The 17,462-nt window shown below is 48.0% G+C and overlaps 1 protein-coding gene across 1 annotated transcript; it reads left to right on the top strand.

The window, feature by feature from the left end:
* The first annotated feature begins 43 nt into the window (after nucleotides 1-43).
* On the top strand, nucleotides 44-7,513 carry utp11 (UTP11 small subunit processome component). Its single transcript, XM_049004837.1, has 8 exons — nucleotides 44-234; nucleotides 408-469; nucleotides 3,154-3,256; nucleotides 4,232-4,348; nucleotides 4,541-4,634; nucleotides 4,765-4,895; nucleotides 6,701-6,811; nucleotides 6,978-7,513. The coding sequence occupies exons 1-8, from the start codon at nucleotides 175-177 to the stop codon at nucleotides 7,059-7,061; spliced, it is 762 nt and encodes a 253-aa protein (XP_048860794.1). The 5' UTR covers nucleotides 44-174; the 3' UTR covers nucleotides 7,062-7,513.
* The last annotated feature ends 9,949 nt before the right edge of the window (nucleotides 7,514-17,462 follow it).

Consider the following 17,462-nt stretch of genomic DNA (forward strand, 5'->3'; position numbering starts at 1 on the left):
AAATTCAAAGCTATTTGTACGCATGCGCGCGGGGGTCGCTTCTTGATTACGTCAAAACGTCGCCATCCGTCCATACGTATTTGACGTATACACATTAGACTCCCTACACGTTGAAGCTGTTGCGGCTGCTTCGATATTCAGTCAAACTTGCATCGGTTTGTGTAGGGTTGAACAATGTCTTCATTTAGAAAAGCGCTAAAATCTCAACAACGGAACCACAAAGAACGGTCTCAGGTAAGCTTAACTAACAGCTAAGTTAGTCGTGTGGTTTTTCTAGGTCGCACAGAACGCTTTACAGCCATATCTGCTTTTCGGAATTAGCATTGCATTTTCTCTTATTTCGTTGTATATATTTTATATTTCGTTTTGTCTGACTCAAGTTCTTTCCTTTTCCATGTGTTGACCAGCCCGGTTTCAGAAAACACTTCGGTATTTTGGAGAAGAAAAAAGATTACAGACTTAGGGCAGAGTAAGTAGCTCCCTTTTTGTATTATGAGGCCCAACACTTGTATTTTTTTGTATTATCTTTTATTGTGGTATCGATAGCTGTTGAAGCATTTGTACAAGTATTATCGACTGCAACGTGGGGTGCCAGAAACAGTGCTGGGGCGGTCCTTCATTCAAAGAATTGCTTTGATTGGCTGTGTGCTTGTTGGGACGCGCCCACTCCGAATTACCTTTAAAACTCGGGTGCGTTTCCTCGTTAACGGGGTGTCTTATTTACGATTACTTGAAAGATATACCTTACTAAAGTCCTTTTACGTTTCCACGTGAGGTTGCTTAGGGGACAGCTTCTCACGTGGGACGTTAGTAAGCGCTATGCTTGGCGAGATGGAGCTGAATTGGTCGTCGATGGCTGAAGAATCGATTATTTTCTCCATACAGCCAGTGCTTGATTATGTCATTAGAGAAAGAAATAAAACACTGCATTAATCAGAACTGTTCAGAGAGGTGTGAGTACTCTGACACTATATTTTGAAAGCTACTGTGTGGGGTCTATAAGCATCCCAGTGACTGAGAATGATTATTGGAAAGATGGAGTGTAGCTATGAAGTGCAAATGTGGAAGAATGAACACAGCTATGCAAAGTTGCAAAAAACCAATGTGCCCCAAAATAAATGGTAGGGAGAAAATGTGTAGGAGATGGGTAGCGATGGCATGGCTCCCTGTATGTCAGTTTATGTTTTAGCACGACTACACGCTGAATCACTACCATAGTTCAGCCTTACTCGCTACCATATCTTCCTATATATTGACTCCAATTCGTAATTATTTGTCAGCTGAGGTCATTATGGGAAATATTTAGAAGGTAACTACATGTTTAGGAAAGTGCGACATTATGGTGCAGCATTAAAAATAAAATACCTGCGCTGTACTTGTATTCACGTTAACAACTTCCAGCTTCACATTTGGACATACAGATGCTACTTACGAATGAGTTGCGTTCCGAACGGCCGTCCGTAACTTGAAATGTTCGTAAGTCGTTATTCAGCATCATTGTAAGGGTATATGTGAGTACAAAGAACTAGGATGCTGGGAGTACACACGCTACGCTGCTGCGCGGCGGGGAAAGCGGCCAGAAGTCGTACGAGGCGGAATTGGTGTGCAGAAAATTTGATGTTGCGGACAGGAAACGGGAGCCCAAGGAACACAATTTAGACTTACTGTCCTCTTCGTTCGTGAGTTGAAAGTTCATAAGTAGAGGATCGTCTGTACATGCACGTTCTTGGGGGAAACAAACGCACAAAGGTTCTGCATTTACTGCATTTCTTGGGTACCGAACCAAAAGACCCGTAGCGAAAATTTTCGTTACGAATACATGTACCGTTATACTCTTACTTGATATGATGGCTGAAATCATACATATGAGTGTTTATTGCCTACATGTGAAATGAATGATTCCATGACTGCAAATTCATTAAAGTGGCAGTTCACCCCAAAACTGAGAGAGAACATTTTAGAGGTTTTAGTTCTGTCTTTCATCTAGGTTGTTCTGCTGGAAGTTGCCTAGTTTTGAAGATATTGGCCATAGAATATAAATATAGTATAATTGGAGTGAATGGCATTCTTTCTGTGCTAATTAAAGTACAAAAAATACATTTGAAAAAATCCAACAGCAAAGTCTCTTACCAAAATTATTCATGATAATCCACCGGCTTTGTAGTGAGTAGGTTAACCAATGGTATCACTACACGGAAGATACGAGCAGGCTGGCAGTTATACCGACTGAATATGCAATATCAAACCTTTATTGGGAAATCAGTGTTATCACTCTGATAGCTGCTCTTTGTCACTTTGGCACACTTCTCAGATCAGGAATGAAATTCTCATTACCACTAGTACAATTATCACGTCATCAAGTCAATTATTTTGCTGAAATTGTAAATGCTTTAACATAGTCATGTAAATGATTATGTACAATCATCCGCCGATTCCTGCATTTTCAGTTGTATGTGTCATGCTGATCAAAATGTATTATACTGGAACCGCCACTTGAATAGTCTTACAACTAAAAACATCTGGGCGTTAGTTCATTGTATAAGTCGTTACATGCAAAATGGTTGAACCAGTTGCCATAATCTGTCAGTCATATTTCTTTTTTTTTTCTTTTTCCTTTTTTTTTATATAAATGTGTTCTGAATTGATGAACTGCGCTCAGTGGAATCACCACTTTCACCAGTAGGGGAACTTTTAAAGTGTTAGATCGACCACTGATCAGCCAGTTCTCTAAAATAGCTCAGAGATGCATCTCATGAACCTTTAGTTGGCAAGGGTATATTGACAGAGCACAACACAGTGTTACGTTGTCGTTCTTCCATTGTAAAATTAACAAGGAAATGAACAGGGTAAACAGTCAGTATGCATTTGATATCAGGCTTTTACAAGCTGTTTTGATGCTAGTTCAGCTGGTTTTGGTGTATATCCTCACCTGTTACTGGCTTATTTAGAAACACTAACGTATTTATGGTGACTCTGGAAGATCCCTTAGCTTCCTTTTCCTCTGCTGTGAATTGACTACAAGCGACTCCTGCATGTATAATGAATACAGCCACGCGGAGATCGGCACGCTGTGGATTATCAGCAGCGTATCGTGTTTGGCAGCCTGGTTGGGTGAGCTGTGCCGACGATCTGTGCTCTGTTTTGGGAACCCAGTGACTACCACAAGAAACAGAACACGCTGCTGGCTCTCCGCAAGAAGGCGCAGCGGAAGAATCCGGATGAGTTCTATTTCAACATGATCAATTCACGGCTGCAGGTGGGTGGCAGGGTCTGGAAGGGCGGGCCGCTGACTGCGTGGATAGTCAGCTGTATATATGACTGCTGGCAGTTTCCTCCACGATGCAGGTAGTTCTGGGGCCATGATGTCTGTAGCTAGAGCCAGCCCCGACTGTTGGGATATACAGTGTGTAGTTTGTTATTTACCAACCTGCTAGTGGTCCTGGGGGTGGGACTCGCCGATGAATGGCAGTGGGGGGTGTAGTAGTTTAGATGATAGACTTCTTGGAGCCCCGACCGATACAAGATTTTCCAACACCTACACCGATTTTGATATTTGAGAATTTAAAAATCCGGTAATGATATATGATGGTTTTGTCCTCTCTGTATTTTCTTCTTTTTTTCCCCCCAGAAACACATAATGCATGTTGGGGCAAGTCTTTGTTATGTAGAGACGTCCTCATGACGATAACATGTAGTTTGCAAATAAATGTTTGTCATAAATAACATTTGAACAAACTAACGTCAAACAAATAAGTTTTGGTGAATGAGTTAAATGTAGAAAAATAAAAATGTTTTGCTGATTCGGGCATTGCTGTGGGCCCTCTGGTGGGCAAAGTGTGCACCAACAACACTGGTAACGGCTGAAGTCTTAGGCCTCATTGTTTTTTGATTGTCAATTTTCGGCTGATAATATCGGCCTGCCAGTTTGTCAGTCTGGGGGTCGAGGCCCTTCTCCAGTATCTGTGTGCCGTTGAATGATCTACGTAGTGTACATTTAGTACGAATGCTCAAATGTACAATTGGTTTGAATTATAACTAACATGGTAAGAATCAGGTGATAATTCCATGTTCACCCATGTTGAATGGAGACCCGTTTGTTTCCACGTCCCACCATCTGGGGAGGGTGGCATTGAGTAGGTTGGGGGGGGGGGTGATGATTTTGAGAATTTTCAGGCAGTGAGATTTCATTGTGTTCATCCATGACCTTTCACCTTCTGCTATGAACCAATAGGATGGCGTTCACACAAAGAAGCCGAAAAATGACGACACGATGACGGAGGAGCAGAAGATGATGATGAGGACTCAGGACATTGGCTACGTGAGGATGAAGAGGGTCGCCGAGGCTAAGGTAGCCATGTCGCTGCAGAGATATTCGCTTCTGCGTTTGAGACACGTGATTGGTTTGTGCGTTGAGGCTCGTTAGTCCCAAGCCGCTCCCTGCCCAACTCGTTAATCGTTTACGCAAACCGATATTTGACAGCTGAGTTGGTGAGAAGCCTGCTGCTGACCTATAACATAATGCATTCTATCCCCCTCCAAGAAAATCGAAAGGCTGAGATCAGAGCTTCACCTCCTGGACGCCGAGGGCAAAATGAAGAACAAGCACACGTTTTTTGTGGACACTAAAAAAGAAGGTGAGAGGATCTGCGCTCGCTTGCCGTTCATGGGCGTTCGGAGGCCGCGGGGTGGGCGACGCGCCGCTGGCTGTGTGGCCGCTGTGACGCTGGAGACGTCTCTCCTTTGCTGCTCTTTGGCTCCCCCTAGTGGACAACTTTGACCTGGCAACACACCTGGACACGGCCCCTGAGTTGGTGAGTCGAGTCTTCAACCGGCCCACTATGGAGACGCTGGAGACCAAGTCCATCCAGGGGGCCACGAATCCCAAACAAATCGAGGTAAGCTCTGCAAGGGCACACCCCCCCCCCCCCCCCCCCCGCCCCCAGTGCCTGACTGGAAAGGCCACAGTGGTCCGAGGTTCAATTCCATTTTATCACGAGGGGCATTTAGTGTCCTTCATTATAGGACTTGCAATAAGACCTCTTAATTATTTTAATCAGAGAAAGAATGAGTTCAGCTGAGTGTTCTGTTGGCAAGAGCACCTTTACCTTCTCAAGCACCAGGATTACACGTGCGTTCGGTCTTGTTAACAAATGATTCAATCAGGACAGCAGCCGAGGTGAGCCCTGCCCTGGGTCGGAGGGGGGTCTGAGGCTATGTCCGCACTAACGCGTTAACATTTCTTACAGGAGTTTCTGAAAGGAAAAGATCTGCGTTCGCACTACCGTTATCACTAGTGTTGAAAAAAAATGTCTGTGTTCACACTACTCCGTGTAAAAGGCAAATGATAGCTTTTAATTAGCGTTAGCATTTGTGTAATTCTCTATTTGTATATAAAAGTGGTTGTTAATGCATGTATCTCTGACAGTCTTAATTTACACATTTGACTAAAGCTTTACGTATTTTTAGACGTGGAGCACTTTGTGTCATTTGCACGTTTTTTTTTTTTTTTTTTTGTCCATCCAAATTTTTTTTTTATAATCCTAGAAGTGGCGAAATATATTTAGGATCATTTGTTTTCACTCTGATTAGTAATAAAGTTCAGTTTTTATAAACACTCGACTTGATTAATCTCATACACATCTATGTGTTTAAGTGAATGCATGTGTTTTATTTAGCAAAAGCAAAATATCACAGCACTGTAGAGTCGCAAACACAAAGCTGTACATAAAAAGAATCATCACAGCAACGACACGGCCTTTAGTCTCTACATGCCTCACTCTCTTCCCTTAGGGTGCACTGCGCACTTGTCTTACTTTAATGTTCGGTGGTTTGGTGTCTTTATCATAAGCTAGAGCTGCACTTAAACTTGGCTCCGGTCGCGTTTTGAGCTTCACAATAGTTGTAAGCAGCATACAATGTACACAAAACACAATTTAGCTGCACACATGGAAGCAGAACAACATGCCAGGGAGCGAGAGGAGAGACCTGTACATCCTCCACGTTAGTGGCTTACTTCCACGAAAACAAAGGCAAAGCAAATCTTCGTTCCCGTGAAGAATAACCAATTAGGAACAGAGGCTTCGAAACGAAGAGAGCGAATCAGGAAAGGGTCACGAGCCAAGCACAAACCAATCGGAGCTCGCCGATTTAGGCGGAACAAAATTTTTACGTTCATGAGCGTCTACACTAATGCGTTTACAGAAAGATCAGTTGTCGGACACCTATGAAAACTTTCTCCCACTTCTGGGGAAAGAAAGATCTGCCTTAGTGAGGACGGAATGTTAAATTGTAAGAAAATGTTTGCATTCCTAAATGAAAATGTATTAGTACCCTAATTGGCACGTAGACTCCATTGACTGAAACGTAGGCCTAGAACTCTTACATAAATGTCAATAAAAAAGTAAACGTATGAAATATGTATATTTATGCCTCATATATTACTAACTCTTCCAGCCGATTTGCGTAGTGCATTCAGTGTGGATGTAAATGCTGTAAACGCGCAGTGGCGCAGGTGATTGGCCGGCATGTTTCTGATGCGTTATGGGCGTGGTCCTGCTCAGGACGGTCTATGGGGTGGTCTGTGGGACTGTGGTCTGTGGGACTGTCGCAGAGTCTCCTCCTGACCTAAGCACAGGTAACAGGCCTTGGCAGGGTCTTCCTCTGCTGCATGATTAATTTCTTTTTAAACTCCCCCACCTAGAAACTGGCCAGGCAGAGGCGACACCAGTACAAGATGCTGGCCCAGCGCATGGCAAGAGAGAAGGAGATGTTTGTTATTGAACAGAAGATCCAGACCCGGAAGGATTTGCAGGTAAGCTGGACCCCACCCAGCAGTCGGGGATGAGGACACATCCCGTCCAACAGGTGGCTGTGGGCTCAGTGCTGAATATTACACCTACCTCTGTGGCATGTGGCGTGCAGAATGGCTGGTACTGTCTAACCTGACCCACCGGCCTCATCTCTGGATTCCTCTCCAGGAGAAGAGCAAGAAAATAAAGGTGTGCAAGGAGACCAAACAGACCCCAGCAATCTACAAATTTGATACCAAGAGGAAGCGCTGAAGTCTGACAGTGACCACCCTTCCCCCCCCCCCCCCCCACATGATGGGTGACCTCAGAGTTCCGGTTCTTCTGGAATAGTGTCACCTTGGTTGTGATTTGGCTGCTCAAGAAAGAACAATTTCCGACAGATGATATCTGAAGATTTTTGTATTTATAAGATGCAAGAAAAATGCTTAGTAAGGCCTGGATTATGTATTAAACATTTTTGAATTTAAACTCTGTGGCCTTTTTTTTGTCGTGCTGTGCTTATGAGCCAGCAGGGGGCGCTGGTGGGCTTTGCAGTGATTCACAGTGGGGATCGTGCACTTGCAAGGAATCTGTTATTTGACAAGTAATCGGATGCTATCTGGATTTATTAGTTCCCATTGTCTGCTCTCTGTTGAGAAGTGGGTTAATTGCAGTTGTGAGATTTGCAATCGAAATAATTGATAATAAATTTCAGTCTAATTACAGTTTCATAGTGCTTATTTTTTATGTCAATTGGTTATAAATTGTCTATCGGTGGGATACTTAATACAAGCCATTATAATATTCATGTTAAAATTTCATATTCATGTTCTCATACATCTATAATCTCTCAGTACTTCTTGGTACGATGGTGGCTATGAATCTACAATTACTATTCAGACTTTTAATGTTTGCAATTAAACCGGTAATGATGAAGCTCTCCAATGCTGTCTTTGCTCGGATTGGCTCATTTTGCCGATATAAACTTTACTGTATCTTCTTTCTCAAAGTTATCAGACCCCTTTAAACAAACTATTTTTGTTCTTTAGGAACTGAAAAGACCTGTTTTTCGTCAGGACCGGTGTAAATGAACAGGGCATTGTGTCAAAATAGGCTGGATTCTCTTCAAAGCCGAAAGTTCTGGAAAGACCGGGACTAACGCCCCATGTACGTGTCGGTTTCTGCGGCTCTCGCCCAGCGCGGGGGGGCAGAGCCAGCAGATTCTCTTACACGATGCCTGTGCTAATGCACGTAATTGTAAATGCAAAATAGGCCGTGCGTTTTGGCAAAACAAAACGGGCGCTGTGGCAGGAGTGTGAAACCCTAACCGTGCTGCGTCCCGATTTTACACCCACAGGCAGGAGTGAAACCGCTGTGAACGTCTGGGCTGACGTTCGGGTATCTGAGAGTGAGAGCGAACCCCGTCACCTCACACACACAAAAGCACGTGTCCTGTCAGGATGGAGATGTGAGGAATTTGTTTTGTCCTTAATCCTCGGCTGAATGTATGCCTGGTACGACGGGAGTGTTTTGTGGGGTGTTAGCCAGGCTATTTTGGGGTTAAATTATAGGTGACATTTTGGTCTGTAGAAGTGTCTTATGAATGGACAGACAGGCTGAGGGAACAAGGTAATGTGGGTGATATCTGTTATCTGTCTGTCTGTGTGTGTGTGTGTGTGTGTGTGTGTGTGTGAGGGGCGGGTTTGAATAGATCACATTTGGGACCTAAATGTCCCCAAAGTCCTTTTTTAGGTCCCCCTTTGGATAATCTTGCATTTTGTTTGGTTACTTATGGTTAAGGTTAGAGCTGGGTGGGGGTTAAGGGTGTTGTAACTGGGATTAGGGCTTTTCCCATAGAAAAGAATGGAAGGTTCCCATTTTGATGAGTACACCAACATGTGTGTGTGTGTGTGTGTGTGTGTGTGTGTGTGTTTATACATGTGTGTGTGTGTGTCTGTGTGTGTGTGTGTGTGTGGCCCCTCCTGGCACATGTCTTCCCTCCCGTCCTGATTGATTACACTGACAGCAGCCGCTTCATAAAGGAGCCCATCCGTCAAGCCCTGAAGGACCTGGGGGAGGAGTGGGTACTGGTGGGGGGTGGGCAGGCGCCCGGGGAGAGCTGTCTGCGGGGCCCCTCCCAGGGCGAGATTCTCCACCTGCAGGGAAGCAAAAGGTACCTCACTCCGGAAGGCCCTCTTTTTTAATTAAGGGAGTCGGATTATCATTTGGGATTTGACATATTAATTAGGGTGCAAACATTAGGTGAAAACAAGTGTAAATGTAATTAGCTGGGCAAAAGCTGAACTGCTTAGAATTCATTATTGCGTTGCGATTAATTACCGCGCGGCACACAGCGCCGTTATGGCTGGTGACCTGAATGATGCCGGTTCGAGTCCAGAGAGGGTACCTGCTGTTGTGCCTTAGAACAGGGTACTTAAATGCTTCAGAAAAAATGAAATTGGCAGTACACCTGCATGTACTCATATCATACATCTGTCTTCCAAATGCATGTACTAGTTCGGGTTGCATGGGGGTGTGGCTCACTCGGATGGGACATGTCCAATTAAGAAATTCTGTTTCTGTTAAATAGGGTTAAAAGGGAGATGTTTTTGCCTGGATTTCAGTAGCTCGGATCTGATTGGTGATTTTCCCCCAGTGCCAAACAACCCATGCTGGGCTGGTGGCCTGTGATCCTGATCGCTGATTTCTGCGTCAGAGCTGTAGTGCCCTCTGAGGTGGGTGGGTGGGTCACAAAGCCGGGCCTCCAGGACCCTTGCAGGATACAGTCAGCTCACTGTTCTGTGTGGAGCCCCCCCCAAGTCCGGGGGTGGCGGAGGAGCGGGTGGTAGCAATGTGGATGGAGCCGTCCTGCAGATTTTCAAGATACCGGCCAGAATTCTTCTGTGCTGTCCCTCCTTTTCTTGCCGTCCCAGGGACGCTAAAGGCTTCCTCTGCACCCCTGACCCCCCTCCCCCCCCCCCAAGGGGTCCCTTGCCTGTGATGCCCTTTCCTACGGACTTTTGGCTGGACCCACAGATGAATGTTTGGCCCCGTCGTTGCCCCTCGTGGGGAAAAGAGTCCCATTGTGAGGATGTACACATCTCTGTCATTGATATAAGTGAAGTCGTCCGTTGTTAAGCAGGCCTGCGATTGCTGCCTCAGTAAATAGTTTGCATTTGTGGAGCAACGTTTGCATGAAGGTGTTTTATACATTTGTTATACGTTTGTTATACGTTTGTTATACGTTTATTATACGTTTGTTATATGTTTGTTTGTTCACTTCTGGGGTCTGGTGGTGCGTTAAAGGAGTCTGTAGAAGTATGGTGTGAAATTACAGCATTTCACCCCAGCTTTGGGGTAAAATGAGATCTCAGTGAGGTCAGCTGGGTCAGTTTTGCTTAGGTGTGGCTCAGGGTCCAAGGCAAGATGGAACTTTGTCAGTAAAGCTGGAATAGACCATCCCCCCTCCCTCAAACCAATCCGGGGGAGCCAGAGAGTCAAAATCCAAACTTTACTCAAACCCTTCTGCTGCTTATTCAAAGATACACCAGGAAATCATCTTCAAACCGACAGCCCCCCCCCCCCCAAGCCAACACTGCACTTTCCCCCAAGAGGAATAAATCGTGTGTGTGGATGTAGTCGGAACAAGCTTACCGCTCCTGCGTGAAACACGCGTGTTCCGGTCGGTTGCTAAACACTTCGGCGAGCTCGACTTTGATCAGTCTCGCTCGCAGATACGGAGCGGCTCGCCTCGCCTTTTTGCCCGTGCGCGGTAAAGTCAGGAGCATAGGGATTCACAGGGGGCCCCAGAGGCCCTGGGAGTCGGGCGCTTTGCATCGACACAAAGCGGTGACTCCGGATCCCCCGGCAGGTAATGAAGAGCGTGACCTGATGTCTGCTGGAGCCGTCCGAGTGCATAGGCTGATCTGCATGTGTGTGCCTGAAGGATTCCCCCACCCCCCACCCCCGCCGCTTCAATTAGAGGGGTAGGCGAGGCGAAGACTAGCAAAGGGTGAGTTCATTGGGCTTAGATCCGTCCCTTAACTTTAATGTTTTGTCATTCCGCTTTGAAGCTGGAAGCGGGAGGAGGTGAGCTGGGTTTGTTTCTGCACCAACAGAGAAGCAACTGAAGGAAGATCTTTACATGCCTGACAGCGGGCATGGGGGGGGGGGGCAGGGTGGGGGCGGGGTGCATGTGCTACAAGGTAAGATCGCACAGCTCTCTTAAATTGCCACTAATGAGGCACGACGCTGGCGGGTGAGAGGCACTCGAATTGATTAAATTTGCATGGGAGCCTAAATCATGGTTCACCCCCACCCCTCAGGAGTAGAACAGCCCCCTCCTTGGCTGGATTAAGGGGGGGGGAGTGCATCTGCCTGCATGTCATCAGTCCATCAATCGCCCCCCCCCCCATGTTTATTATGGTTTAACTGCGGCACATGTCTTGTCTCCATGTTTGCACGTCACTTCCTGCGTCTGATCATGCCGCATGGCCGGTACCAGCCTCCCTCCACCGGGCCCGGCTGTTCCCCACGTGCGATGATTTCCTTCTCCAAAAATGCGGCTCTGGTCCCGATCTCCCACGCCGGCATCTCCCTCAATGGGCCCCTTATTCGGGATAGGCTAGCCTTTATCCTCCCGTTGACAGCTGTGGTTGCCGGAGCCTCCCCCAGCGCCGGTTCTGTTCTGCGGCGCGGGTGGAACGGGGCTGTTGGTGCTGCCCCGGCTGATTGGCTGTAATCAGGTCTGGGGACTAATCAGCGCTTTTTGCCACGCAGCCGTGATGAACTGCTGGGGATTGCGGACGTGGAGCCCAGGCGCAGATCACAGCAGGGCCACCGGGCGGCGCCCCTCACCCGGCGCCGTCTGACCCCACCCCAGGGTGACAGTCCGTCTCATATCAGTTAAAGCACATGAAGTGGAACACCCCCCCCCCTCGCTTTGGATCTGCACATACTGAAGTCCCTTTTCCTCCTCAGAACAGATGTCACATGACACTGGCCACCGTGTGCCTCCCCCCTGAGCCGGGGGGGTGACGGGTGCCACCCCGGCAGCACTGCACACCACCAGCAGATTCTTATTATTTTTTAATTTTTTTTTTCTTTAACATGGCGGGGCTTGGGTGCTTCATCAGTCGTGTCCCTACAAGGGTTCATACAAATTAATTAACCTAATTAAAGGCTCTGATTGCAGGCGTGATTTCGGAGGCGGGGGGGGGGGGGGGGGGCAGTCAGGGGCTGGGGCTATAATGAGCTGGGAGGTATGGGAGAGATGCCAAGTGCTGTGCTTTTTTTTAATGAACCCCCCACCCCACCCCCCCGGTGTCCCTCTTTCTTCCTCCCCTCCTCTTCCTCCCCATGTCCCTCGCTGCTCCTGTTTGCCGCGATTCTCATGTCCTCCATCACGTTCCGCTTTATTATACATCATCACTGAGAGTGTAGCCCCCACTCCGCGATCTTCCTCATCCCGCGTCTCTTGTTCCCTACGACTAACTTTTCCTTTCCTTTCTCTTCCAGGTGATCGTTCTCCCATTTCCCATTCACTTCCTTGGTAAGTCCGAATGTCGGACTTAATTATTAACCAATTAACAGTGGACTTTTTTCTTTACCCCAGTCTTTTCTTGCTACATTCTCCTGCTGATGTTGAGATGGTTTAATCTCTCTATCAACAGAGCTGCTGCAAATGAAGCCTACAGTCAGGCAGGTGTATGTGTGTGTTTGTGTGTGAGAGAGAGAGAGAGAGAGAGAGAGAGAGAGAGAGGCAGACAGACTGTCTGTACTGATCCTCATTTCTGCCTCTAGCGGTCTGTGAGCTATATTCTGTTTGATCCACCTGGTACCGAGGTCCTTTTGGGTTTAGGGGTAACACACATACTCACTCACACAGGGAGAATTATTTAAATCCCCCCCACCCCCCCGTATTTGTACAGGATCCGGAACAAAGATACTTCTGAAAAGAAGCAAAATGTCTTTTTTTTCCGGCTCGCATCAGCGAATCCAGCGATGCCTGGAGAGAGAAATGCGGCACAGCACCCGTGACGATCCGGGGAAAAGTTTCGGCGAAACGCACCCCACGGACGGCACAGTCTGCTGTAATGGTCTGGCACTCCCCCATACCACAGTGCGGGCCGGCGAGGATTTGGCCATAATGATTTCGTACCTGGTGTCTCTGAATGTCTGTAGTGTCTGTAATTCCTGGGTTGAGCTCTTGGTGCAATATTTCATTGCACCGAATAAGCGGTTATGGTATATGAGCGCAGGGATGGATCATCTGGGAATATTTTACAGGGGGAATTCCGGGGAAGCACCTGGTTCACAGGCATGAGATCAAAACCCCTCTGGAGGGCAGGCAAACATCCAGATGGATGATGAATGTAGCTGCTACTACGTAACCTTCCTGTTATTGTTCTTTTGTTATTGTTGCTGTTGCGTCTGCATTGTTTTCTGTATCATTGTTTGCATTGTAAAGCGCTTTTGAGTGTGAGAAAGGCGCTATATAAATAAAACTTATTATTATTATTATTATTATGTCTTGGGGAATCAAAATCCACAGCAGTGAGCTGAATGATATGGTGAGCACCTTGAAACAGGAAGAAGGCCATCTTTGCGATTGCCATTCCGCCTTGTAACCGGAATGTTACTGGTTCAAGACCCAGCCATCCCCCTGCTGTGAAGTACTTAGCTGAATAGGGTAAAAATCTCAGAGTAGACTGTTTAGGGAGGTGGGACATGCAGAGCATTTTCAAAACATGATGCTTGGTGGGGGGTGGGTGATTAATCTTGATAATTGTTTACACATCTTCCCTAGGCAAAGGTTGACCTCTAGTCCTCATGTGGCGGCAGGGGGGGGGGGGGGCACAGAGCCCAGAACAGAAAATGTGTAGATTCAAGAAACAAGTAAATAAACCTGGAAAGAGCCGGGGAGCTTCCACACCTTCCATCCTCTTCTTGACGCCCTGATAAGCACGAAGCTGCCAGGGAAGAAGTAAATACAACACTTAGCGATTCCTCTCTCGCCTGACGGGCATACTTAGCGTCTAATTACGCCGCCAGCGATATGGCGGCGGCAGGCTGATGCGGGTGGCGATAGCGCCCCCTGGCCGAGTGCCATGCGACTGCGTGCTACACAGGCGTGGCAAGGCTCACATTGCATATTTATAAGGGCTCATGAATATGGAGGCGGGCGAGTTGGGACGGTAGCGCCGCGTGTCCTCCAGGAGCAGATCAAAGGGGGTTCGCCATTGGGGAGGGCTGGGGGGGGCTGCGTGTCCTTCCTGACAGAGGTGCATGACGCTTCCATGTTGGTCCTGTCCGTGGTGGGTTGTTCGGGGGCGGGGGGTGGGATGGAATGAAGAGGCTCTGACTGACTGGCCTCGTCCAGCGGGGACGGGCACCAGCACCCCGGTAGATGGACTGGAGGGGTGAACCCATCCGCTCAGACGTGGTGCCCGAGTCACAAAGTGGCTCATTATGATTAATCGTGAGCACGGCTGGCCCCGGCTTGCATTAGGGTGGCCCAATTTGCATAATTGAGAGATTTTTAATGTGGTGTATCGGTAGATGCGACCTTGTCCGTCCACTCTGCACGTCAACCTGCTGGAGAGGCCCGTCGGGAGTGGGGGGGGGAGGGTGGGCAGGGGCGCATTTCGGTAATGAAAATCGCTTTTTTTTAAAAACAGGATGCAGAAACGTTAATGGACGGAAGGAACATGATTGCGTGTTGGGAAAGGGTGATATTTTAATGGCAAAAAAAGAGAAACAAAATGGCACTTGATGACCAAGGCTTTGACGCAACCTTTTAAATACCTAGCCGGCGGCTGCGGTGGGGGGGGGGGGCGGCACAAAGGATGGACGGCCGCGTGGGCAGGCGCTAGTAGCCGGGACAGAATTTGAAAAATGCGCCCAAAAGATGAAGGGTTAATATTTTGGTTTTACTCCTTTGTGAAGTGGACAAATGTCCCAGGGCTCAGACAATAATGTTTTTATGGCGCTCTAAATCTTGTCCTGAAGCGGGTCTTTGTCGGGGGGCCCCGACGGTCAACGCGTGGCTTGTGTTGAACTCCCGTAGCCCCTACGCCGGGCTAGGGGGACGAGGAGAGGCAGAGAGCCCGGAGACCTGCCATGTCTAACAACCGCTCACTTTGTTTTGTCGGGGACAAGGGCTACTCACAGCATAAATTAGCCAGGGGGGCGCCGCGCCCCTGCCTGTTTCGCTTTGCCGGGCCCTGAGAGATAATGTTTCCCTCTAATCTGCGCTTGCCGCCCACGGCAGGCGCCCCCGCCAGTAATTCCGAGCGAACAACACTCCTTGTTTCCCTCGCCGGCTTCCTCGCTCCCATTCCCGCTGAGAGCTCCTCTTTTTTTCTCCTCATTTCCCCTCCTTCCTCCCCCCACAGACCCCTTGTGGTGTAATCGCTGTGTGTGACGCACGGTAATGGCCCCCGCACGGCACCCCAGTCCACAGCCTCGCCCCAAGGAAGCTGCCCCCGCTGGCCGGGGCACCATGTACTCCTTCGCCCCCTGCTAGAGCCAATCAGCATGCAGGGCTGATTTATCGTCCATCGGCATTCCGGCGACGCTCTCCGTGCGAATCGCTCGCACGTCTGTTTCCATTAATGTCTCACAGTTTACTTCCCTGTTTTTACTCCCTGCTGGATTTTTAAGTGAGCATCTCAGCTACCGCAGCCCTCTGGATGAACAGTCACGTTGAGTCACTAGGGGGCAGAGTGGTTAGGGTTAGGGTAGGGTGGACAGCTAAGCAGAATCTCAGGTAGAGCAGTGCTCAGGAAAATGGATATAGTACAATGTAGCTAAAGATCAGTTATTTGCTTCTGACTGGCAACCTTTACGTTACCTGTTACCTGTTACTGATGTGCTATCTTGGTTATCGATCTGAACAAAATAAATCCTGTCATCACTTCCTGTAGCTGACATATTCTACTTATTATTTTCAGTACAGTTTTTTGTGTGCACCAGTTGCACCAGTTGGATGATTCGCACAGACATACTCTTTGACATGCACATGTGAACTGGTCCTGCCTTCCGGTACTGAGTGAACACAGCCAAGTCTTTAGTTACTGGACACAGATTTTCGATCCATTTTTGATAGGACACAAGATCTTGTTAGGATGGACCATTTCTGACGGCCCCTAAAGGTGTGTTGGTATAATCTATTTATGACAGTTCGTAAGGATAAACCATTTGTGACAGGACATGGGGTCTGGGTTAGATTGTGTTTTGGGACTGGATCACAGGTGGATTTTTATGAAAAATTTGTGGAAATATTTACCCAGAGATGCAAGTAGTTTCTAGTTTTATCCCCCAAAAGTAAGTTAATAAGGTACATTTTTATCCCACATTACATCTTAGAAAACACCACAAAAGAACTTTCCGGTGTCAGGTGAGGTGTTTACCTTTGCCCCCTCCTTTAGCTACAAGGATAAACCAAGTACTGTTTGGACAAGCAGCGGTCGGCAAATGGTCCCTAATTAACCACATCGTTAACGACGCCGAACCTTTCACCTCCCTAATTAGAGCTGATGAACACAACACAAAGGGCAGCATTTGCAGAAATACATATTGCATATTTAATTATTTTGGTAATCCTGGTAATTTTATTTTTTAAACTAAATAAATGTTAGTCATTGTTTCTGTTTCTGTGTGTCAAAGTAAGCGTTTGGTCATTAGTCAGCTGTCGAGTGTGTCGCGTTCAAAGACACCTTCTGGGGTGTATGTTGCCAGTGTGGACTGCAGCTGGGATTACTGGTGTGGGAGTGGTGGCAGTCACGCCCGGGACAAGGAAGAGCTCTGGGACTCTGGGAATAAGGAGAAACCAAGCAGGGGTGCCCAGGTGGTGGGGTGGGGGTTCACGCTCGAGGCACTATGTCTAATGAGCCTGTGGCATGATTTGTGAGGGCGTCGGGGGGGTCGGGGGGGGTCGGGATGGATATGGAGATTTTATAGGTTTCACCTTCGCGCATATTACTGCCCTCAAAAACCATGTGGTCAGGTGACTGCTGGTGTGTACCACAGGGACGGGGGGGGGGGGGGGGGGGATGGGGGGGTGGGGAGAGTCTCTATTGAACATCCCCAAGAGACCTCAGAAGCAAACCTTAGTCTCGTCTTAAGAGGGAGTGCGGACGGACAGTCAATGGATCAATTGAATAATGATTATTCCCAATCAATTTCCGCCTCTGTCATTTTAGAGGGACCTCCTGTGGTAATCGAAAGCTGGTAACGGAATCGTGGACGGTGCCTGCAGAGAAGAAGAGGAGAACAGAGACGTGGGGGCGGGGGGTGTCCTTCACGAGTCACGTCACGATGTGACTCAGGGCCGTCCCGCGCTGACGACAGCATGCGTCTGTCTCACTGTTTTCCTGCGTCTGTGGTCCATCTCGGTCGCTACAGGAACGTCATGGCGGGACAAAAGGGGAAGGGGGGTGTCCAGGAGGGAGGAGTAAAGGCGGGGGGGGGGGGCAGGAAAATGGATCCCGCAGTGAAAGAAATGCCTTTATTGCTGTGGGCACGCTTGTCTCCTTGACCATTTAAATGCCATCAGCTCAGCGGCAGCCTGTGCGTAGGCCTGCCCCCCCCCCCCGCTGAAGAGTGGTCATTGATGGGTCAAGCAGACATCTGTGCCCTGGGTGCCCAGCCCCCGCCATGCCTCCCCGACAC

This window comes from Brienomyrus brachyistius, unplaced genomic scaffold (genome assembly GCF_023856365.1).
Source record: "Brienomyrus brachyistius isolate T26 unplaced genomic scaffold, BBRACH_0.4 scaffold121, whole genome shotgun sequence".
NCBI lineage: Eukaryota > Metazoa > Chordata > Actinopteri > Osteoglossiformes > Mormyridae > Brienomyrus > Brienomyrus brachyistius.

Excerpts from the sequence above, each read along its gene's own strand:
- utp11 (XM_049004837.1), top strand. The coding sequence starts at position 175 with ATGTCTTCATTTAGAAAAGCGCTAAAATCTCAACAACGGAACCACAAA. Across the intron at positions 235-407 it reads ACCACAAAGAACGGTCTCAG|CCCGGTTTCAGAAAACACTT; the intron begins GTAAGCTTAACT and ends TGTGTTGACCAG. Across the intron at positions 470-3,153 it reads GATTACAGACTTAGGGCAGA|TGACTACCACAAGAAACAGA; the intron begins GTAAGTAGCTCC and ends TTGGGAACCCAG.